The 23,102-nt window shown below is 51.8% G+C and overlaps 1 protein-coding gene across 9 annotated transcripts in view; it reads right to left on the bottom strand.

Moving 5' to 3' along the window:
• The window catches only part of LOC116956329 (disks large homolog 2-like), a 539,014-nt gene that overhangs the window by 195,895 nt on the left and 320,017 nt on the right, over nt 1-23,102 (bottom strand). For 8 of the 9 annotated variants that reach the window (XM_076054104.1, XM_032977873.2, XM_076054103.1 and 5 more), the window contains one exon: nt 17,508-17,661. In XM_076054104.1, coding sequence (XP_075910219.1) covers nt 17,508-17,661 — 154 coding nt within the window. The remainder of the gene's footprint in view (nt 1-17,507; nt 17,662-23,102) is intronic. The other variant, XM_032977875.2, reaches the window with a different exon arrangement.

The raw sequence follows: 23,102 nt of genomic DNA, 5'->3' as shown, positions 1-23,102 counted from the left end.
TGCCAAAGTCATGCAGTTTTACCGGTACAAATTTCTACACGATACCGGTAACAAATGGCGGTGCAAATCTAACACTGCTGGCACTGGAACACAGATTACGATTCCCAGACTGCCCGGGAACCCACCGGGACATGTAGTAGCAACCTTACCCAGAATGCACCAGAACGATCAGGCAAGTATAAGCGAGCTTGACCCTGAATGGTGAGGAGCTACCTCGCCTGGTATACAGACGGCCGTGGCTTCGATTCCGACCCCAACGCCTGAATATATTCGGAGTTTGCGTCTCTCTGCTCCCCGTAGTCACGTGGATTTTTCTCCGGATCTTCCTTTCGCATTTAAAATCAACACGTGCATTGAGTATTTGGCTGTCATTCATTTACAAATGATAGGCCACTTCGTTGCGCTATCATTTGAGGCCAGGTCGCTTCTGAAAAGCAGCTACATAGCTCAGCGGGCTTTACCTTGTGAAATAAAATATATATATAATGTTATTGTGTTATAGGGGAAATGAATGGGACTGATGAGGAGTCATGGAAAGTTACCGAAAGGATGGAGATGGGAATAAAAGTAGTGGATAGAAGGGGGTTCGGGGCACCTCCTGAATGCAGTAATTCTCTGATGCACGTATGCACGCCAAACTTCTTTCCCACCATACGTAGCCAACCGCGCTAATCGTGGGTGCAGGTTTGGAAGGACGACAAACTAACGTAACAAAAAAGCAAAATGAGTCTTCAATCTCGACGATGATTCAAAAGTGGCATAGCTCCAGTAGCTTCCTAATCGCGGAAGGAAGAGGGGCGTTCCAGACCGCAGCAGGCGTTGCAACTGAAAGCGCCACACAATGATGCGGCGACCAACCGCCTCTGTTCGGTGGCCGAGCCAAGAGCCGCGAACGCTGCGGTGAGGATGACCGGAGTTCGGTGCGATAGTATATTGCTCCTTGGCGAGATCGGCAAAGTACCGCGGTTCATTTGCGGCGGGCACTTTGCGCGACGGCGACGCGCTGTGCCGAAGACGTAATGGAGCCGAACGATCGAGACTCAACATCACGGGACCCCTTTTTGGCAGCATAAAAGTGGGAGGAAATAAAAGTGTGAAAAAATAAGAAATAGCCGTTGACCCTTTGTGGCAATAATAAAACAAGAGTTGTGTTAAGATGCTCAAACACGAAATAGAAACATTTTGCAAGGAGTCAAGTTACTGCATTAACCACAGGGTGCTTTGTGGTGAACATGCAAATAAACACGTGGCTCCGACACGTGTGGCATTGTCTTTGTACCGTTCACCTTTTGACGTCGTCCTCTGGGTCTGACACTGGTGGTGAGACTAGGCCATAAAGAAGGCCACCGCTGCCGTCTCCTGTGTGGGCCAATACGTTTCAAAGACAACGCGTCATAGATTAAACAGAGCCACGTGTTTGTTTGCATGTTCACCACAACGTACTGTTTGTGTGGTTAAGGCAGTTAGTTGCTTGATTCCTTGCAATAAGTATCTTATTTGGCGTTTGAACATCTCAACACAACTCCAGAGGAAGGGGTGCGACGCCGATTCTGATTTGGACTTAAGTCTGCTTGAGCTCGCGGAACGCCAGGAACACGCGGTGGTACAGCCAATAGCGCACACTGGTGGAAAATCGCATCACTGCAGTTTCACGTTCGGGTCTTATTTGTTTTTTTTGTCGGTTAAATACAATCTCATCCTGTTTGGATTCATATAGCAAGCGCCTTAATACTCCGAGGTGCTTGGCAATGATCGTAAAAACAAAAATTGTACGCGAGGTGATGGCGGTTGAGATTAAAGAGTGGGGCTGTTATTAAAAGTGGTGGTGTCGTCATGGGTGACAGGAGGACGGGTGGTAGTGGTTAAGGAGAGGTTGGGGTCGTGAAATGTGTAGGGGTAGTGGTGATAGGAGTAGCGATAGGCGTTGTAGTAGCGATAGGGGTTGGGGTAGCGATAGGGGTTGGGGTAGCGATAGGGGTTGGGGTAGCGATAGGGGGTGGGGTAGTGAGCCTGAATGCATGAGACCCATGCTCAGATAAATGCTCATGAAAATGACATTTTTACAGAAAGTGCCCATTGGCTAAGGCTGTCTAATATTTTGTAATACTTTTATATTAAGAGGGCTCTCGCACGAACCGATGTCTGTGATCATCTGAACCCTCGTGTGCCACTTCGTGACCTACGTTCCACCACCCCCATCTCCATATAACAGCGGCATCCTCTGCGTCAAGTGGAAAATGCACTCCCTGCCCAAGTACGTGACTGCGACTGGGCCCTCTGTTGAAATATTTTTGCAAGGCGTGGCCCTACTGGACACCTGTGCGCAGAAGAGCCGACTCTCGATTATCCGCGTGCGGTTGATCTGCCGAGATTCTGACGCAAATGAATAACTCGTGGATTTTCCCTTATTCTTGGAAATGTTCGTGAAAAGTCACGTGCTTAAACCGAACAAATATGTTGCTCTGGTCAACCCGAGATCCACGTGGCTCTGCTGTCACCCACTTAGCGGGCCGCGTCTTCTGCGCGGGAGCCAGGAAAGTGTTACCATCACCGAGCACACGCATCGATCGATCGATTGATCGATTGTCTTCGTTCAGAACCTAAGGAGCAACAATCAAAGTCCTCAGTTTCGCTTCACTTTGAGCCATTTGTCCGATCATTTACTTTGCGCGTTTTAATTTAAGAAACTGTTCGACCCAAGCATAATGTACACCTACCTTCATTAGTGTTTTTTTGGCGCCGAGATCTGCGAAAAATGAATATCTTCGGATGATTATCTGCGATTTTGAATTATCCACCGCCGACCTCCCCGTCGTTAGCGCGGACGAATCGAGAGTCCACTGTACTCAGATTCCGTTTTGAGGTTTGCCCTCCTCACAACGATAAAGACAAAGCTCCCCCGTGTGGCCTGTAACAGACTGTTGGGGCAAGTGCTGTTCGCCAGCAGCACCTATGAAGGCTGCCACGGCACACGAGCGGGATGGGTGGCCAGCACCACGCCCTCAACACCCACACACACACATGTTTGTGACCGCTCCCACACGTCTCTCTCTCCATCATGTGGCCATTCGTTGTTACTGCTGCGCCAACGTCCAGCGCTTTGTTAAAAACATTTTTGCCAATGGTGCGTCATAAAAAACTCAATTATTAGTCTAATTTTTCACACTACAGGTTTTATTTTGGGTTAGATCGCGTAAATATATAAATGTGTCGTTTAACCCGCCACCGCCCGACACAGCCAATTAGTAAGGTTTGTCACGTAAACAGAACGTGGCCAATACAGCACTAACCGGTGTGTTGGAGAGCCAGGCCACAACATTTACAATCCGAGTACGACGCTTCGCCAGTGACAGCCAGACATGTCGCCTTTGTAATTACTGGCTAAACGTCGTACTCAAATTGTTAATGTTGTGGCTTTCCTCTCCAGTGTGCTGTACTAGTACACTACACTATACACTACTATACCATTCCACTACTATACACTAGTGCTGTACTAGTAACGAATTGGCATGTTCTGTCTACCTGACAAACCTTACTAATTGGCTGTCGGGTGATGGCGGGTTTAACAAAACATTTATATATTTAGTGCGATCTAACCAAAAAAAACCCTTCATTATGGATGATATTGGTCGCGAAAGCCCAATTGCGTGTTAAACAGTCTAATTATTTTTTGATTTAAAGCTTTCGTGACTGCAGTAATTCATATTCTTAGTTTTTTCGGTAAAGTCACGTTGAAGGGAAACAACAAAATAATAAAATATATATAACTAATTATTGTTGTGCAGTGGAAGTTAATGCCATTACAAACATGCATTCAGTTTATTTAGCTTATTTTTGGTACAATATATGTCCAAACGATGGGGCCACTTTGTTGAGCTATCATTCGTGGCCAGGTCACTTATGAAAAAAAAAGTTAATACCTCAGTGGGCTTTGCCTAGTAAAATGGGGATGGTTTAGTTCGTATTTGTACGAGTTTGGGTGATTTATTTACCTCTCTTGTACTTTGCACGACTATCGTGTTCTTGTACTGCTTGTTGTTTGTAACGTTTTCCTTACCCCGTGGCCCTTGCTGGACATCTGTGGAAAAAAAAAGAGCTTCCTAGCTCATCGGATTCCTCCCGGAGGAGAAATAAACATTCCGATTCTGAATTAAGGAGAAGGGCGCAAACGAGCCGAGGGAGAACCGATCGTCCAAAGTCAGGAAATCCGAACCGGGAATTGGTCGGGCGTCGTGGCAATTCGCTGGATTTGCTGCTCGAGCGCCCTTCTCCTCAGTGCCGGGGAGGGAGGGAGGGGGGCAGGATAACGCTGCCAGGCGCGCATCCGCGATGGAGGCCGATTTTGTAGAGAATTTGCCGCGACAACCACCACAAGTGTGCCGTCGCCGCTCGCCACGGAGTTGTTGTTGTTGTCGCGCCGCAATTGTAGGCACACGCACTCGAAGTGCCCGCGCGAGCGAGTTGTAAACAAAACGACATCGGGCGGCTGATTCAGTTTGCATTGAGTAAGGGTCTTTTTCTATGGCGACCCAAGAAACTATTTTTTTAAGTCAATTTAAACGATGAAGAGACCGCTTGTCTTGCGATCGAAACGTCGTTGTTTTTTTTGCTTTTATTATTTTCAATTTATTTTTTAAAAAAAATTCTATCTACGTGACTTTACCGAAAGAAGCAAGAATATATAGTCGAAAACAGAGTTCTTCGCTAATTTTCCAGGGGGGGGGGCGTGGGGGGGGGGGGGCACTTCCGCCGATAAGACATCATCACAGTGCGAGGGCCGCCACGCATTATTTGAAACCACCGGGGGGGTTTAACGACGGCAACGCGATGACGATAGGGGGCAGCTTTCACTCTGTGCATTGTCGGGGGAGGAGGAGGAGGAGGCGCGGCGCACGTCAGGGGCCGCACCGAAGGCCACCAGGGGCCCGCCAGTGGACCCACGGGCCTTCGCCGACGAAGAACTCCGGGCCCCGAAAAATTGCGACCGCATTCTCAAAACGCCGCGCGGAAACGGCGGGTGGCACTTTTAACTGCGCAGAAGCAGTCGGTCGCCAAGAACAGCAATAGCGATCTCGACCCATAACGAGGGGCAGCTGTCCCCCACCAAGCTCTGGAGTCCTCTGTGTGCATGAATGTGCGGGGAGCGGTAGTGTAGAGGTTAGCGCTACGCTGCGCTATGAACCCGGCGACCCGGGTTCGATTCCCGCTCACGGCCAACACCGGTGACGATTATTTGAACCGGTCCTGGGCCTCCCCTAGGTCGACTCAACCTCAAATGAGTACCTGGCGCGGTGCGTAGTAAACATCGCCACTTGGGAGACAAAGGCGGTCGGGCGTGGTGCTGGCCACCCAACCCCTTGTGTGCCGTTCCTGCCTTCATAGGTGCTCGCGAACAGCACTTTCCCAAACGGTCTATTAAGGCCATACGGGGGGGATCTTTGTCTTTTGCTTTGAATTTATTTTGCACCGTACTGTAGCCAAACGTGCAAATCGGAGGTGACCGTGGCCAGCAAACCGCCGCCTGGCCACCTTTGTCTCTCCTCCCTCCCTCCCTCCCCCATGCTGATGTTTACACATTGCAGCACACATGCTTGTTCAAGGCTGAGTTGACAAGGGAGGAGGAGGGGGGGGGCTCAGGGTAGATTCCAATGCCACGTTTACGTATTATTCATTTTTTATTTTACCAGGTAAGGCGCACCGAGCTATTAGAGCTCTTTTTCAGAAGCGACCTGGCCACAACGACAGCTCAACCAAGGGGGCTTGCCGTCATCATCGCGTGGAAATGTACGACGGCCACAACACTCCATTAGGACCTCCTTTGCCAGTGGCAAAATAAAATAATAGGGGGTTTTTCCCCCGTTTTTTTTCTGGCAACAAAACTGAAACCTTTTTCTACAAGGAATCATGTTACTGCATTAACCACAATACTTGTGGTCAAAAATGCAAACAAAAAAACACTCTGGTAATATATGCATTTTCCTTGAAACTGATTGGTATCAGAGTGTGTTTTTTTGTTTGCATTTTGACGACAAGTATTGTGGTTAATGCACACATGAGTCTTTGTAAAAAGGTTTCAGTTTTGTTGGCAGAAAAAAAATTGGGAAAAACCCCTATTATTAGCCAAATACTCTAAACGCACGTCTAAGTATGGAGGGAAGAAAAACGGAGGAGCAGGAGAAAAATCCACGTGACCACGGGGGTGACAGGACACGCAAACTCCACTTACACAGCAGGCATCAGGGCTGGGATCGAAACCACGACCTCCACTGCATACCAGGCGAGGTAGTTAACATCTCCTAGCCACCGTGACGCCCCGATGTTCAAGTGCCGTGGCCATTTGTAACCGTATCCACTTCGGTCCCCAGCGAGTCGGAGGTACTGTACAGCACTATGGAATCTCCACTTCAGATCCGTGTAGGCTGACAAACGGGGGGGGGGGGGGGTGGGGGGGGGGCGATTGCCACCCCACGCTTACTGTCAACAGAGGAGCCGGTGTGATTTGGTGACCCTGCACCAAAGAGGGTCACAACGTGGCACACTCCTGAGCCGCCCGGTGCCGAAGTGTCGCTCGTTCTCAAGTTCACGTCGCGCTGCACCAGGGTGCCCTAAGTAACCAGTGCCGGGTTATCCCAGTAGCACAAGTAGCTACTACATGTAGTAGTAGCAGCTACTACATGTAGTAGCAGCAGCTACTACATGTAGTAGCAGCAGCTACTACATGTACTAGCAGCAGCTACTACATGTAGTAGCAGCAGCTACTACATGTAGCAGTAGCAGCTACTACATGTAGCAGTAGCAGCTACTACATGTAGCAGTAGCAGCTACTACATGTAGCAGTAGCAGCTACTACATGTAGTAGTAGCAGCTACTGCTACATGTAGTAGTAGCAGCTACTACATGTAGTAGTAGCAGCTACTGCTACATGTAGTAGTAGCTGCTACTACATGTAGCAGTAGCAGCTACTACATGTAGCAGTAGCAGCTACTACATGTAGCAGTAGCAGCTACTACTACATGTAGTAGTAGTAGCTACTACATGTAGCAGTAGCAGCTACTACATGTAGCAGTAGCAGCTACTACTACTACATGTAGTAGTAGCTGCTACTACATGTAGCAGTAGCAGCTACTACATGTAGTAGTAGCAGCTACTACATGTAGTAGTAGCAGCTACTGCTACATGTAGCAGTAGCAGCTACTACATGTAGCAGTAGCAGCTACTACATGTAGCAGTAGCAGCTACTACATGTAGCAGTAGCAGCTACTACATGTAGCAGTAGCAGCTACTACATGTAGCAGTAGCAGCTACTACATGTAGCAGTAGCAGCTACTACATGTAGCAGTAGCAGCTACTACATGTAGTAGTAGCAGCTACTACATGTAGTAGTAGCAGCTACTACATGTAGTAGTAGCAGCTACTACATGTAGTAGTAGTAGCAGCTACTACATGTAGCAGTAGCAGCTACTACATGTAGCAGTAGCAGCTACTACATGTAGTAGTAGCAGCTACTGCTACATGTAGTAGTAGCAGCTACTGCTACATGTAGTAGTAGCAGCTACTGCTACATGTAGTAGTAGCAGCTACTGCTACATGTAGTAGTAGCAGCTACTACATGTAGTAGTAGCAGCTACTACATGTAGTAGTAGCAGCTACTACATGTAGTAGTAGCTGCTACTACATGTAGTAGTAGCAGCTACTACATGTAGTAGTAGCAGCTACTACATGTAGCAGTAGCAGCTACTACATGTAGCAGTAGCAGCTACTGCTACATGTAGTAGTAGCAGCTACTACATGTAGTAGTAGCAGCTACTACTACATGTAGTAGTAGCAGCTACTACATGTAGTGGTAGCAGCTACTACATGTAGTAGTAGCAGCTACTACATGTAGTAGTAGCAGCTACTACATGTAGTAGTAGCAGCTACTACACATGTAGTAGCAGTAGCTACATGTAGTAGCAGCAGCTACTACATGTAGTAGCAGCAGCTACTATTAATTCATTTAGTTAATTTTTTTTAGTAAAAAACTCACCCACCCCCCCACCACCACACAGTGTAAATTAAACGAAGGTGGTCCCCACCTATAAAATCAAAACACACGTAAAACAAATCAAAACACACGTTAAAAAAAAATCAAAATTAGGGGTCATACTCAGCCAATCAGAGGGCCGGTTGAAGAGAGTTCCACATCTTAAGAGTCAGGCTCGAGAAGGCCCTTGCTACTACCGCCCAGCGTAGAATAAAAAAATATCGGTTGAGCTAGCAAGGCGGTCACAGGCAGCACAGGACGTGTGTGTGTGTGTGGGGAGCGGTAGTGTAGCGGTTAGCGCGCTGCGCTATGAACCTGGCGACCCGGGTTCGATTCCCGCTCACGGCCAACACCAGTGACGATTATTTGAACCGGTCCCGGGCCTCCCCTAGGTCGACTCAGCCTCAAATGAGTACCTGGTGTGGTGTGTAAACATCGTCACTAGGGAGACAAAGGCGGTCGGGCGTGGTGCTGGCCACCCACCCCCTCGTGTACCGTTCCGGCCTTCATAGGTGCTCGCTAACAGCACTTGCCCCTACAGTCTGTTAAGGCTATACGGGGGATCTTTGTCTTTGTATGTTGGAGAGCGGTGGCGTAGCGCTACGGACCCGGTGATTCGAGGTCGATTCCCGCTCAGGGCCAAACACAAGTGACAATGGATCTGAACCGCTCCTGGGCCTCACCTAGGTCGACTCAGCCTCCAATGAGAACCTGGTGCGGTGTGTAGTAAACATCGCCACTAGGGGAGACAAAGGCGGTCGGGCGTGGTGCTGGCCACCCACCTCCTCGTGTACCGTTTCGGCCTTCATAGGTGCTGCTACTCGCTAACAGCACTTGCCCCAACAGTCTGTTGAGGCTACACGGGGGATCTTTGTATTTTTTTTGCCATATCGCACGTGTGAGACACGCATCATCCCAAGTCGAATTGCTGCACAAGAGCCACGTGATAATTCACCCCCCCCCCCGCCGCCTCCCCCTAAAGCGATTTGATAAATAGTAGAAAAATCAAGGTTACGAATCGATGCAAGATTCCGTTATTTTGCTTTTTAACGTCTAATTTGTACATAATCATCTTTGTAATGGCTCATCATTTATTCAACTGCGCTCGGTTTAAATGTAAGGTGAGCGTGTAACAACAACAGCACCAACAACGACGATGATGATATTAAGCTGAATGACTGTCCTTTCCATGCCGCGCGCGCGCGTGTGTGTTGAAACTTCTTTCGCACCGTACGTAGCCAAACGTGCTGATCGGAGGTGGCCGTGACCAGCAACCGGCGTCCTCGCCTGGCCACCTTTGTCTCCCCAGCCCCCCCCCCCTCACTTCCCCTTCCCCCCCCCCCCCCCCCCCACTGCTGATGTTTACACATTGCAGCACACGTGCTCGTTTAAGGCTTAGGTGACTAGGAAGGGAGGAGGAGGGGGGGCTCAGAATAGATTCAAACACCACGTGCCACTATTTATTTTATTGATTTGTTTCAGCAGGTAAGAGCCCCCACTGAGCTGCGTGTCTCTTTTTTTTCTGACTGAAGCGACCCTGGTCATCACAAATGAGAGCTCAACGAAGTGGCGGCTTTTCGTCGCATGTGGACAGTCGAAGCTAAATACTCTGAACCACGTGACGCCGGCTCTAAATGTTAGAGGGGGGAAAACCAGAGGACCCGGAGAAAAATCCAAGCGACCGCAGGGAGAGAGAGACACGCAAACTCCAAATGTACAGCAGCAGGCGTCAGAGCCGGGATCGAACCCACGACCTCCTGTATACCAGGCGAGGTAGTTGACATCTCCTAGCCACCGTGATGATGAATGTGATGATGACGAGAGAGAGACACGCAAACTCCAAATATATAGCAGGCGTCAGAGTAGGGATCGAACCCACGACCTCCTGTATACCAGGCGAGGTAGTTAACATCTCCTAGCCACCGTGATGATGATGAGAGAGAGACACGCAAACTCCAAATATACAGCAGCAGGCGTCAGGGTCGGGATCGAACCCACAACCTCCTGTACACCAGGCGAGGTAGTTAATATCTCCTAGCCACCGTGATGATGAATGTGATGATGACGAGAGAGAGACACGCAGACTCCAAATATACAGCAGGCGTCAGGGTCGGGATCGAACCCACGACCTCCTGTATACCAAGCGAGGTAGTTAATATCTCCTAGCCACCGTGACGACGAGAGAGAGACACACGCAGACTCCAAATATACAGCAGCAGGCGTCAGGGTCGGGATCGAACCCACAACCTCCTGTACACCAGGCGAGGTAGTCAACATCTCATAGCCACCGTGATGATGATGATGATGAGAGAGAGAGACACGCAGACTCCAAATATACAGCAGCAGCAGGCATCGTCAGGGTCGGGATCGAACCCACGACCTCCTGTACACCAGGCGAGGTAGTTAATATCTCCTAGCCGCTGCGGAGCCTACCAATATGAAAGGTCAAAAGGTTGGGAGTCAAACTTAAGGTCTCCATGGTATAAATGTAATTCGTACGCCCAGAACGGGCAGGTTGCAATGACCACTTGTGTGTGGTTTTACACCATTTGTACCAAACGCATGCTTGCCAAGGCTATGTTACTTCGAGGTCAAGCACTCGACTGTGTGAGCAATCTTTGTCCATACCTGTCAACCCCTTATCAGTGCCCTACCTTCAGACCTTATCGGTCACCCCGTATCCTTACAAATCTCAACGTTCATCCTACAAAGTCCCATCAAAAGGGAGAAACACAAACAAATAGACGCGTTTTTTTTTTAAATGCCCGTATTGAAACGGCTGTGACGCCGTATGTCCCCGAAAACTCAATCTCCCTGTACAAGACTTACGGGGTATAAACCGTGCCGGTTGGCGGCAGCTGTCGTGTTTGTCCATTTGCTCCGTTAAATTCTACGGTGGCAACCGCGCGGTTCCAACAACGGGGCCTCTTTGTGCCTCGAGAACGAGCAACACGGAGACAAATACCCTCCGCAGCCGAAACAGATTTGCCGGGGACAAGTGCTGTTAGCGCGTAGCACCTACGAAAGGCCGGCACTGTGCGCACACGAGAAGGTCGTGGTAGCCAGCACCACGCCCGGCCGCCTTTGTCTCCCCATTGGCGATGTTTAACTACACACCGCACCCAGGTACTCATTTGAGGCCGAGTCGACCTAGGGGAGGCCCAGGGCCCGTTCAGGTAATCGTCGCCGGCGTCGGCCTGGGAATCGAAACTCGGCTCGATGGGGGTTTCGTAGTTTCGCCATCGCCGCCGCAAACGCACGCACTGAAAACCCGACGAAATTGCATGAAAACGAAGCGTCCGACAATCATGCACGCGGTGAAACGTTAAAAAGCCCGTAGGTTAAATCGGTCGGGATGACGAGTAGGAAACTGTACGTGATCAATCGGGTTGCCAACTGTGCTGTGTTTTTTTTTCCCCCCAAGGTCCGTCCCCGCTCCTCTCGGAGCCTTCATGGGACATTAAACGTCTCGGTTTCTGACACAGTTACAACAATTACAATAATGACAATCGTTGTGATACGGCACTCATTCCCAATGTAGCTCTCCACCACCCCCACCCCACCCCCCCCAGAATTGTGAGATACTCTTCAATTGTCTTCTGCCCGTGACACGTTCCGGTTTTACGCGTCTCAGGAGGTGGCAGACCCCCTCGCGGCGATGATGCTGTGCGTGAACTTCTTACGCACCGCACGCAGCCAACCGCGCTAATCGCAGGTGCGAGGGGGGAAGGACAAAGTAAACGGCAGCAGGCAGTTCTAAAGGAATGAGTTTGTCAGTCGAGAAGATGATTTTTTTTTAAAGTGCACAACTCCCAGTGGCTTCCTAATATCAGAAGGAAGAGAGCGTTCCAGACGGCCACAGAAGCGCGCCTCAAAAGGGGCGCCGTGGCAGTGACCGCCTTGGATCGATGGCCAGCAGCCGCTGCGAGGATGACCGCAGTTCTCGTGGATGGTTTGCGCGTACGCACTCTTTGAAGCGCGTGAACAGAGCACAGGGGCAGGAGGAGGAGGAGGCGGTGGAGCGAGCGGGCGAGGAGAGAACGAGCCAAGGCGTGACGAGCGAGCGGGTGACCGGGTGGGCGAATGTGCCAGCGAGTGAGGTGAGTGGGTGAATGTGCCAGCGAGTGAGAGAGTGGGTGGGGGAGTGTGCCAGTGAGTGAGTGGGTGGACGAGTGTGCCAGTGAGTGAGTGGGTGGACGAGTGTGCCAGTGAGTGAGTGGGTGGACGAGTGTGCCAGTGAGTGAGTGGGTGGACGAGTGTGCCAGTGAGTGAGTGGGTGGACGAGTGTGCCAGCGAGTGAGTGGGTGGACGAGTGTGCCAGTGAGTGAGTGAGTGGACGAGTGTGCCAGTGAGTGAGTGGACGAGTGTGCCAGTGAGTGAGTGGGTGGACGAGTGTGCCAGTGAGTGAGTGGGTGGACGAGTGTGCCAGTGAGTGAGTGGGTGGACGAGTGTGCCAGCGAGTGAGTGGGTGGACGAGTGTGCCAGTGAGTGAGTGGGTGGACGAGTGTGCCAGTGAGTGGGTGGATGAGTGTGCCATCGAGTGAGTGGGTGGACGCGTGTGGCCGGTGAGTGAATGGGTGGACGAGAGTGCCAATGAGTGAGTGGGTGGGCGAGTGTGCCAGTGAGTGAGCGAGTGTGCCAGTGAGTGAGCGAGTGTGCCAGTGAGTGAGAGAGTGGGCGAGTGTGCCAGTGAGTGAGTGAGTGGACGAGTGTGCCAGTGAGTGAGTGGACGAGTGTGCCAGTAAGTGAGTGGGTGAACGAATGTGCCAGTGAGTGAGCGAGTGTGCCAGTGAGTGAGAGAGTGGGAGAGTGTGCCAGTGAGTGAGTTAGTGGACGAGTGTGCCAGTGAGTGAGTGGGTGGACGAGTGTGCCAGTAAGTGAGTGGGTGGACGAATGTGCCAGTGAGTGGGTGGACGAGTGTGCCAGTGAGTGAGCGAGTGTGCCAGTGAGTGAGAGAGTGGGCGAGTGTCCCACTGAGTGAGTGGGTGGACGAGTGTGCCAGTGAGTGAGCGAGTGTGCCAGTGAGTGAGAGAGTGGACGAGTGTGCCAGTGAGTGAGCGGGTGGACGAGTGTGCCAGTGAGTGAGTGAATGGACGAGTGTGCCAGTGAGTGAGTGGGTGGACGAGTGTGCCAGTGAGTGAGTGAGTGAACGAGTGTGCCAGTGAGTGAGTGGGTTGACGAGTGTGCCATCGAGTGAGTGGGTGGACGAGTGTGCCAGTGAGTGAGCAGGTGGACGAGTGTGCCAGTGAGTGAGCGGGTGGGGGAGTGTGCCAGTGAGTGAGTGGGTGGACGAGTGTGCCAGTGAGTGAGAGAGTGGGTGGGGGAGTGTGCCAGTGAGTGAGTGAGTGGACGAGTGTGCCTGTGAGTGAGTGGGTGGACGAGTGTGCCAGTGAGTGAGTGGGTGGACGAGTGTGCCAGTGAGTGAGTGGGTGGACGAGTGTGCCAGTGAGTGAGTGGGTGGACGAGTGTGCCAGCGAGTGAGTGGGTGGACGAGTGTGCCAGTGAGTGAGTGAGTGGACGAGTGTGCCAGTGAGTGAGTGGACGAGTGTGCCAGTGAGTGAGTGGGTGGACGAGTGTGCCAGTGAGTGAGTGGGTGGACGAGTGTGCCAGTGAGTGAGTGGGTGGACGAGTGTGCCAGCGAGTGAGTGGGTGGACGAGTGTGCCAGTGAGTGAGTGGGTGGACGAGTGTGCCAGTGAGTGGGTGGATGAGTGTGCCATCGAGTGAGTGGGTGGACGCGTGTGGCCGGTGAGTGAATGGGTGGACGAGAGTGCCAATGAGTGAGTGGGTGGGCGAGTGTGCCAGTGAGTGAGCGAGTGTGCCAGTGAGTGAGCGAGTGTGCCAGTGAGTGAGAGAGTGGGCGAGTGTGCCAGTGAGTGAGTGAGTGGACGAGTGTGCCAGTGAGTGAGTGGACGAGTGTGCCAGTAAGTGAGTGGGTGAACGAATGTGCCAGTGAGTGAGCGAGTGTGCCAGTGAGTGAGAGAGTGGACGAGTGTGCCAGTGAGTGAGTGGGTGGACGAGTGTGCCAGTAAGTGAGTGGGTGGACGAATGTGCCAGTGAGTGGGTGGACGAGTGTGCCAGTGAGTGAGCGAGTGTGCCAGTGAGTGAGAGAGTGGGCGAGTGTCCCACTGAGTGAGTGGGTGGACGAGTGTGCCAGTGAGTGAGCGAGTGTGCCAGTGAGTGAGAGAGTGGACGAGTGTGCCAGTGAGTGAGCGGGTGGACGAGTGTGCCAGTGAGTGAGTGAATGGACGAGTGTGCCAGTGAGTGAGTGGGTGGACGAGTGTGCCAGTGAGTGAGTGAGTGAACGAGTGTGCCAGTGAGTGAGTGGGTTGACGAGTGTGCCATCGAGTGAGTGGGTGGACGAGTGTGCCAGTGAGTGAGCGGGTGGGGGAGTGTGCCAGTGAGTGAGTGGGTGGACGAGTGTGCCAGTGAGTGAGAGAGTGGGTGGGGGAGTGTGCCAGTGAGTGAGTGAGTGGACGAGTGTGCCTGTGAGTGAGTGGGTGGACGAGTGTGCCAGTGAGTGGGTGGACGAGTGTGTCAGTGAGTGAGTGGACGAGTGTGCCAGTGAGTGAGTGGGTGGGGGAGTGTGCCAGTGAGTGAGTGGGTGGACGAGTGTGCCAGTGAGTGAGAGAGTGGGTGGGGGAGTGTGCCAGTGAGTGAGTGGGTGGACGAGTGTGCCAGTGAGTGAGTGGGTGGGGGAGTGTGCCAGTGAGTGAGTGGGTGGACGAGTGTGCCAGTGAGTGGGTGGGGGAGTGTGCCAGTGAGTGAGTGGGTGGACGAGTGTGCCAGTGAGTGAGAGAGTGGGGGGGGGAGTGTGCCAGTGAGTGAGTGGGTGGACGAGTGTGCCAGTGAGTGAGAGAGTGGGTGGGGGAGTGTGCCAGTGAGTGAGTGGGTGGACGAGTGTGCCAGTGAGTGAGTGGGTGGGGGAGTGTGCCAGTGAGTGAGTGGGTGGACGAGTGTGCCAGTGAGTGAGTGGGTGGGGGGGGGGGGGAGTGTGCCAGTGAGTGAGTGGGTGGACGAGTGTGCCAGTGAGTGAGAGAGTGGGTGGGGGAGTGTGCCAGTGAGTGAGTGGGTGGACGAGTGTGCCAGTGAGTGAGAGAGTGGGTGGGGGAGTGTGCCAGTGAGTGAGTGGGTGGACGAGTGTGCCAGTGAGTGAGAGAGTGGGTGGGGGAGTGTGCCAGTGAGTGAGTGGGTGGACGAGTGTGCCAGTGAGTGAGAGAGTGGGTGGGGGAGTGTGCCAGTGAGTGAGAGAGTGGGTGGGGGAGTGTGCCAGTGAGTGAGTGGGTGGACGAGTGTGCCAGTGAGTGAGAGAGTGGGTGGGGGAGTGTGCCTGTGAGTGAGTGGGTGGACGAGTGTGCCAGTGAGTGAGAGAGTGGGTGGGGGAGTGTGCCAGTGAGTGAGAGAGTGGGTGGGGGAGTGTGCCAGTGAGTGAGCGGGTGAACGAGTATGACAGTGAGTGAGAGAGTGGGTGGGGGAGTGTGCCAGTGAGTGAGAGAGTGGGTGGACGAGTGTGCCAGTAAGTGAGTGGGTGGACGAATGTGCCAGTGAGTGGGTGGACGAGTGTGCCAGTGAGTGAGAGAGTGGACGAGTGTGCCAGTGAGTGAGCGGGTGGACGAGTGTGCCAGTGAGTGAGTGAATGGACGAGTGTGCCAGTGAGTGAGTGGGTGGACGAGTGTGCCAGTGAGTGAGTGAGTGAACGAGTGTGCCAGTGAGTGAGTGGGTTGACGAGTGTGCCATCGAGTGAGTGGGTGGACGAGTGTGCCAGTGAGTGAGCGGGTGGGGGAGTGTGCCAGTGAGTGAGTGGGTGGACGAGTGTGCCAGTGAGTGAGAGAGTGGGTGGGGGAGTGTGCCAGTGAGTGAGTGGGTGGACGAGTGTGCCAGTGAGTGAGTGGGTGGGGGAGTGTGCCAGTGAGTGAGTGGGTGGACGAGTGTGCCAGTGAGTGGGTGGACGAGTGTGTCAGTGAGTGAGTGGACGAGTGTGCCAGTGAGTGAGTGGGTGGGGGAGTGTGCCAGTGAGTGAGTGGGTGGAAGAGTGTGCCAGTGAGTGAGAGAGTGGGTGGGGGAGTGTGCCAGTGAGTGAGTGGGTGGACGAGTGTGCCAGTGAGTGAGTGGGTGGGGGAGTGTGCCAGTGAGTGAGTGGGTGGACGAGTGTGCCAGTGAGTGAGTGGGTGGGGGAGTGTGCCAGTGAGTGAGTGGGTGGACGAGTGTGCCAGTGAGTGAGAGAGTGGGGGGGGGAGTGTGCCAGTGAGTGAGTGGGTGGACGAGTGTGCCAGTGAGTGAGAGAGTGGGTGGGGGAGTGTGCCAGTGAGTGAGTGGGTGGACGAGTGTGCCAGTGAGTGAGAGAGTGGGTGGGGGAGTGTGCCAGTGAGTGAGTGGGTGGACGAGTGTGCCAGTGAGTGAGAGAGTGGGTGGGGGAGTGTGCCAGTGAGTGAGTGGACGAGTGTGCCTGTGAGTGAGTGGACGAGTGTGTCAGTGAGTAAGTGGGTGGATGAGTGTGCCAGTGAGTGAGAGAGTGGGTGGGGGAGTGTGCCAGTGAGTGAGTGGGTGGACGAGTGTGCCAGTGAGTGAGAGAGTGGGTGGGGGAGTGTGCCTGTGAGTGAGTGGGTGGACGAGTGTGCCAGTGAGTGAGAGAGTGGGTGGGGGAGTGTGCCAGTGAGTGAGAGAGTGGGTGGGGGAGTGTGCCAGTGAGTGAGCGGGTGAACGAGTATGACAGTGAGTGAGAGAGTGGGTGGGGGAGTGTGCCAGTGAGTGAGAGAGTGGGTGGGGGAGTGTGCCAGTGAGTGAGTGGGTGGACGAGTGTGCCAGTGAGTGAGAGAGTGGGTGGGGGAGTGTGCCAGTGAGTGAGTGGGTGGACGAGTGTGCCAGTGAGTGAGAGAGTGGGTGGGGGAGTGTGCCAGTGAGTGAGTGGGTGGGGGAGTGTGCCAGTGAGTGAGAGAGTGGGTGGACGAGTGTGCCAGTGAGTGAGTGGGTGGACGAGTGTGCCAGTGAGTGAGAGAGTGGGTGGGGGAGTGTGCCAGTGAGTGAGTGGGTGGACGAGTGTGCCAGTGAGTGAGAGAGTGGGTGGGGGAGTGTGCCAGTGAGTGAGAGAGTGGGTGGGGGAGTGTGCCAGTGAGTGGGTGGGGGAGTGTGCCAGTGAGTGAGAGAGTGGGTGGGGGAGTGTGCCAGTGAGTGGGTGGGGGAGTGTGCCAGTGAGTGAGTGGGTGAACGAGTGTGCCAGTGAGTGAGAGAGTGGGTGGGGGAGTGTGCCAGTGAGTGAGTGGGTGAACGCGTGTGCCAGTGAGTGAGAGAGTGGGTGGGGGAGTGTGCCAGTGAGTGGGTGGGGGAGTGTGCCAGTGAGTGAGTGGGTGAACGAGTGTGCCAGTGAGTGAGAGAGTGGGTGGGGGAGTGTGCCAGTGAGTGAGTGGGTGAACGAGTGTGCCAGTGAGTGAGAGAGTGGGTGGACGAGTGTGCCAGTGAGTGAGCGCGTGCCGCGCGTGCCACCCTCACCGCGTGTGCTCGTCGTCCATCATGGACTGCTTGGAGAAGGAGATGGGCGAGTATCGTCCGGGCGAGGGGGGAGGAAGGGCGCTCTTGTACTCTGGGCTGCCCATGTAGTTGGAGCCGGGACCCACGTGGTTGTCTAAGGACTGAGAGTACGCTGCTGCGGCAAGCGAGCAGCAGCAGCAGCGGAGGAGGAGGAGGAGGTAGGGAGGGAGGAGGTAGGGAGGGAGGGAAGAGGAGAAGGGTGGTGGTGGAGGAACAGACGACGACGAGAATCTAATTTAGACAGCACAGCGACACTCTGAGCGCCAATGTCATCACGGGCGGCGGCAGCAGCAGCAGCAGCACGAGGAGTCGCCGCCTGGGCCCGCAGGAACGCGGCGCGACACGCAAGACCGGTCTAACCGGAATTGTCACTCCGAGTGTACGGGGCAAAGAGGAGGTGGTGGGGGGGGTGGTGGTGGGGGGGGGTGGTGGTGGGGGGGGGTGGTGGGGGGAGGTGGTGGTGGGGGGGGTGGTGGGGGGGAGGTGGTGGGGGGGGGTGGTGGGGGGGTGGTGGTGGGGGGGAGGGTGGGGGGGTGGTGGGGGGGTGGTGGTGGGGGGTGGTGTTGGTGGGGGGGTGATGGTGGTGGTGGTGGTGGGGGGGGTGGGGGTGATGGTGGGGAGGGGGTGGTGTTGGTGGGGGGGGTGGGGGGTGTTGGTGGGGGGGTGGTGGGTGGTGGTGAGGGGGGTGGTGGTGGTGGGGGTGGTGGTGGTGGTGGGGGGTGGTGGGGGGTGGTGGTGGTGGGGGGGTGGTGGTGATGGGGGGGTGGTGGTGGTGGGGGGGTGGTGGTGGTGGGGGGGTGGTGGTGGTGGGGGGTGGTGAGTGACAATCAAGTAAACCGTGGTGTTACGCGTGGTTGGGGGTGGGTTTATATTTATATATATGGTTTGTGCGAAACCATTTAGGCAACGGTAAACTTTCACTAAGCGGGTATTTAATTAAGTAAGTGGTTTCCCAGCCCCTCCCCTCCCGTCTTCACTCTCCTCGCTTTTGTTTTATGGCGTCTTGAACAACAAATGGTTGAACGCTCGTTGTGAAAAAAAAACACTCAAGCGGATCAAAGTCCATGCAGGTGCAGCAATGTACGTCGAGTGTTGTTGTTCCGTGTTGTTGTTGTTCTGTGGTGTTGTTCTGTGTTATTGTTCTGTGTTGTTGTTCTGTGTTGTTGTTCTGTGTTGTTCCGTGTTGTTGTTCCGTGTTGTTGTTCCGTGTTGTTGTTCCGTGTTGTTGTTCCGTGTTGTTGTTCCGTGTTGTTGTTGTTCTGTGTTGTTGTTCTGTGTTTTTGTTCTGTGTTGTTGTTCTGTGTTGTTCTGTGGTATTGTTGTTTTTCTGTGTTGTTATTGTTGTGTTGTTGTTCTGTGTTATTGTTCTGTGGTGTTGTTGTTCTGTGTTGTTGTTCTGTGTTGTTCTGTGTTATTGTTCTGTGTTGTTCTGTGGTATTGTTGTTGTTCTGTGTTGTTATTGTTCTGTGTTGTTGTTTGTGTTGTTCCGTGTTGTTGTTCTGTGGTGTTGTTCTGTGTTGTTATTGTTGTGTTGTTGTTCCGTGTTGTTGTTGTTCTGTGTTGTTCCGTGTTGTTGTTGTTTTGTGTTGTTATTGTTCTGTGTTGTTGTTCCGTGTTGTTGTTGTTCTGTGGTATTGTTGTTGTTCTGTGTTGTTGTTCTGTGTTGTTGTTCTGTGTTGTTGTTGTTCTGTGTTGTGTGTAACCCTTTCATGCCACTTATCCCCCCCCCCCCCCCCACTTTTCATTAACGTTGTACGTCTTTCGAACCGTACGTAGCCAACCGAGCTAATCGGAGATACGGAGGGTAGGACAACAAACTTAACACACCAAAAAAGCAGTTTGAAAACAATTGTTTTTAGATCTCGACAATTTATAAGTGGACAGTTCCAGTGGCTTCCTAATATCGGAAGGAAGAGCGTTCCAGACGGCCACAGAAGGTGCAAACCCCCCAAAACCCACTGACCGACCAAACGTTTGCACTTCACAGACGCAATAACTCTGGTCCGTGTCTCAACGTGTAAAAACATTTTAGTTAATTATTTTCAGTCCACCTGGCCCCCGTTTGCGTTCCAGACCAAAATTATTCGGCAACGATTGTCAACACTTATTCATAATACGGGGTTTTTTTCTGGCTGTCGCCTGGGGAAACGTCTGGTACTCAGATTGTAAATGTAGTGGCTTGGCTCTCCAACACACCGGTGTTGCTGTACTAGTACACTACACGATACACTACACGATACACTAAACTATACACCTTACTAATTTGGCTGTGTCGGGTGGTGGCGGGCTTGATGACACAAAAAAGGAATGGATACTCTGACCGTACCATCCGCCAAGCTGTTTCTCCCTCCATACAGAAACAACCACTTGATACTCCGGTCAAAACCATCACACTACCATATATAGCAGGCGTTACTAAAAAGATTTCCAAAATTCTAAACAAACACAAGATCCAGGTCCGGTTCAATACAGTACACAAAATTCGTGATCTGATCCCATCCATGAAGGATGTCATTCCTGACTTACAGTACCCCGGGGTTTACAAATTGAGTTGTACCTGCGGTGATTGCTATATCGGGGAGACAAAGCGACATGTTTCTGATCGAATTCGCGAGCACAAATCAGATTTGAAACACGGCAAAACGAATTCTTCTGCCGTAGCTGATCACTGTTACAACGCTGTGGGTGATCACCATATAATTTTCTCCGATACCAAGGTTCTTTGCAAACCCACGGGTTTTTATCAGAGATTTGTTCACGAGGCAATTCAGATCTACAAACACAGACACAATTTCAACCGAGAAGATGGTTTCAAATTAAGCAACCATTGGAAAGATGTTCTAAATCGAACCAAACATTAAACTAATTTTCAATGGTACAGTATATTTTTCAAGTAGTGGTACCCCAAACTTTCGCAGCTCTTAAAAATTCCCTTTTCACACCACCAATAGGTTAACTCCCCCCCCCCCCCCGCGCCAACCGGCATGTGCACCCGCATGTACACCACCTCTATGCTCAGTCGGCCAATCAAACGCTAATTTTTTATGCTAATTCCTTTGTCAAGGCACCTTGTTTCCTCGCACACAGCTTAAAGGTCGCGGTCTGAGCGTGGCTGTGTTTCACTCCAGCGCTGTCCTCGAGACAGCCTGATCCCTTCACCTGATGAAGGCCGCTTGTGTTGTGGCCGAAACGTCGTGATTTTTGTTGTTTTATGTTTTACCTACGTGACTTTACCGAATAGAACCAAAGAGTATAGACACATTAATATATTTACGCGATCTAACCCCCCAAAAAAACTGTTGAGGCGAATAAAACTCTGGGCCAGTTTTGACCCTTATGGGTCCCATCAGCAGTATCAGGATTCTTCACCAAACTGCTGCCGGTTTTAGCGGATGTTCTTGGCAAGAGCCTGCAGATGTAGATGCCACTGGTTCTTCATGTTCTGCAGATGTAGATGCCACTGGTTCTTCACGTTCTGCAGATGTAGATGCCACTAGTTCTTCACGTTCTTGCAGATGTAGATGCCACTGGTTCTTCACGTTCTTGCAGATGTAGATGCCACTAGTTCTTCACGTTCTGCAGATGTAGATGCCACTGGTTCTTCACGTTCTGTAGATGTAGATGCCACTGGTTCTTCACGTTCTGCAGATGTATATGCCACTGGTTCTTCACGTTCTGCAGATGTAGATGCCACTGGTTCTTAACGTTCTGCATATGTAGATGCCACTGGTTCTTCACGTTCTGTAGATGTAGATGCCACTGGTTCTTCACGTTCTACAGATGTAGATGCCACTGGTTCTTCACGTTCTGCAGATGTAGATGCCACTGGTTCTTCACGTTATACAGATGTAGATGCCACTGGTTCTTCACGTTCTGCAGATGTAGATGCCACTGGTTCTTCACGTTCTTGCAGATGTAGATGCCACTGGTTCTTCACGTTCTACGGATGTAGATGCCACTGGTTCTTCACGTTCTTGCAGATGTAGATGCCACTGGTTCTTTATGTTCTGCAGATGTGCATGCCACTGGTTCTTCACGTTCTGTAGATGTAGATGCCACTGGTTCTTCACGTTCTTGCAGATGGAGATGCCACTGGTTCTTCACATTCTACAGATGTAGATGCCACTGGTTCTTCACGTTCTGTAGATGTAGATGCCACTGGTTCTTCACATTCTTGCAGATGTAGATGCCACTGGTTCTTCACGATCTGCAGATGTAGATGCCACTGGTTCTTCACGTTCTGCATATGTAGATGCCACTGGTTCTTCACGTTCTACAGATGTAGCTGCCACTGGTTCTTCATGTTCTGCAGATGTAGATGCCACTGGTTCTTCATGTTCTGCAGATGTAGATGCCACTGGTTCTTCATGTTCTGCAGATGTAGATGCCACTGGTTCTTCACGTTCTGCATATGTAGATGCCACTGGTTCTTCATATTCTGCAGATGTAGATGCCACTGGTTCTTCATGTTCTGCAGATGTAGATGCCGCTGGTTCTTCATGTTCTTGCAGATGTAGATGCCACTGGTTATTCATGTTCTGCAGATGTAGATGCCACTGGTTCTTCACGTTCTGTAGATGTCGATGCCACTGGTTCTTCATGTTCTGCAGATGTAGATGCCACTGGTTCTTCATGTTCTGCAGATGTAGATGCCACTGGTTCTTCACGTTCTGTAGATGTCGATGCCACTGATTCTTCATGTTCTGCAGATGTAGATGCCACTGGTTCTTCATGTTCTGCAGATGTAGATGTGATCACCGCCACCTATCGGCAGTTGAACTTACGACTCTCGGTCCAAACCGACAACTGGACATACAAACGGGTTGTTTGTATCTCTGAAAGTTCGTAAGTCGAATGTTCATAGCTAGAGGAGTCCCTGTATACGACATTAAAACAAAATTTACAGTACAGTTGATGATTGATTTTACTTCACTGATAATTGAATGGTGTGTGTTTGTTCGTCCATTTTTTTCCTGTTTATTTCTAACGATTAAGATGCCAATTTAATCATTAAATAAAACCTAAAACTGGTCATCATAAAACATTACAAAATAAAATTTTCATCAGGCCCCGTGGTGAAGACAAGGGCAGTGTCCAACCCTTACTTTCCTCTCTCTCTCTCTCCGGCCTCTCTGTTTGTGTGCAGTGCAGAAGAGCCGACGCCAAGAACGTCGCCTGTGATAGATAGATATTTAATCTTGATTTGAAGCTTTCGTGACTGCAGAAATCCATACTCTTTGGTTCTTTCGGTAAAGTCACGTAGGTAGAAAATAAAATTAAAAAACCTATCCAAAGAGGATATATATTTAATATTCCAATCAAGGCCAGAGTGTCATTCAGCTGCTTCGACAGCAGAGTCACCGCCAGAATTAGGCCCCTGCTTTCAGGCCTCAATCTCCACCTGTACGTGGTGGTCCAGATGTCTTGTGACCCCCCCCCTCGTCCCCCGTTCACTTCTTTAAAACTTAATTTTAAAAACACACGATTAAAGTTAGGATTATTTCAAACATAAATTAATATGCAGAGGGGTGGGTGATGGGTCGGGGGCAATTCTGG

Source organism: Petromyzon marinus, chromosome 64, assembly GCF_048934315.1.
Source record: "Petromyzon marinus isolate PM22_M1 ecotype Great Lakes invasive population chromosome 64, UKy_Petmar_22M1.pri1.0, whole genome shotgun sequence".
In the NCBI taxonomy this organism is placed as follows: Eukaryota; Metazoa; Chordata; class Hyperoartia; order Petromyzontiformes; family Petromyzontidae; genus Petromyzon; species Petromyzon marinus.
Note: the sequence above shows the minus strand (reverse complement) of the source record. Positions and strands in the feature narration are given on the sequence as shown.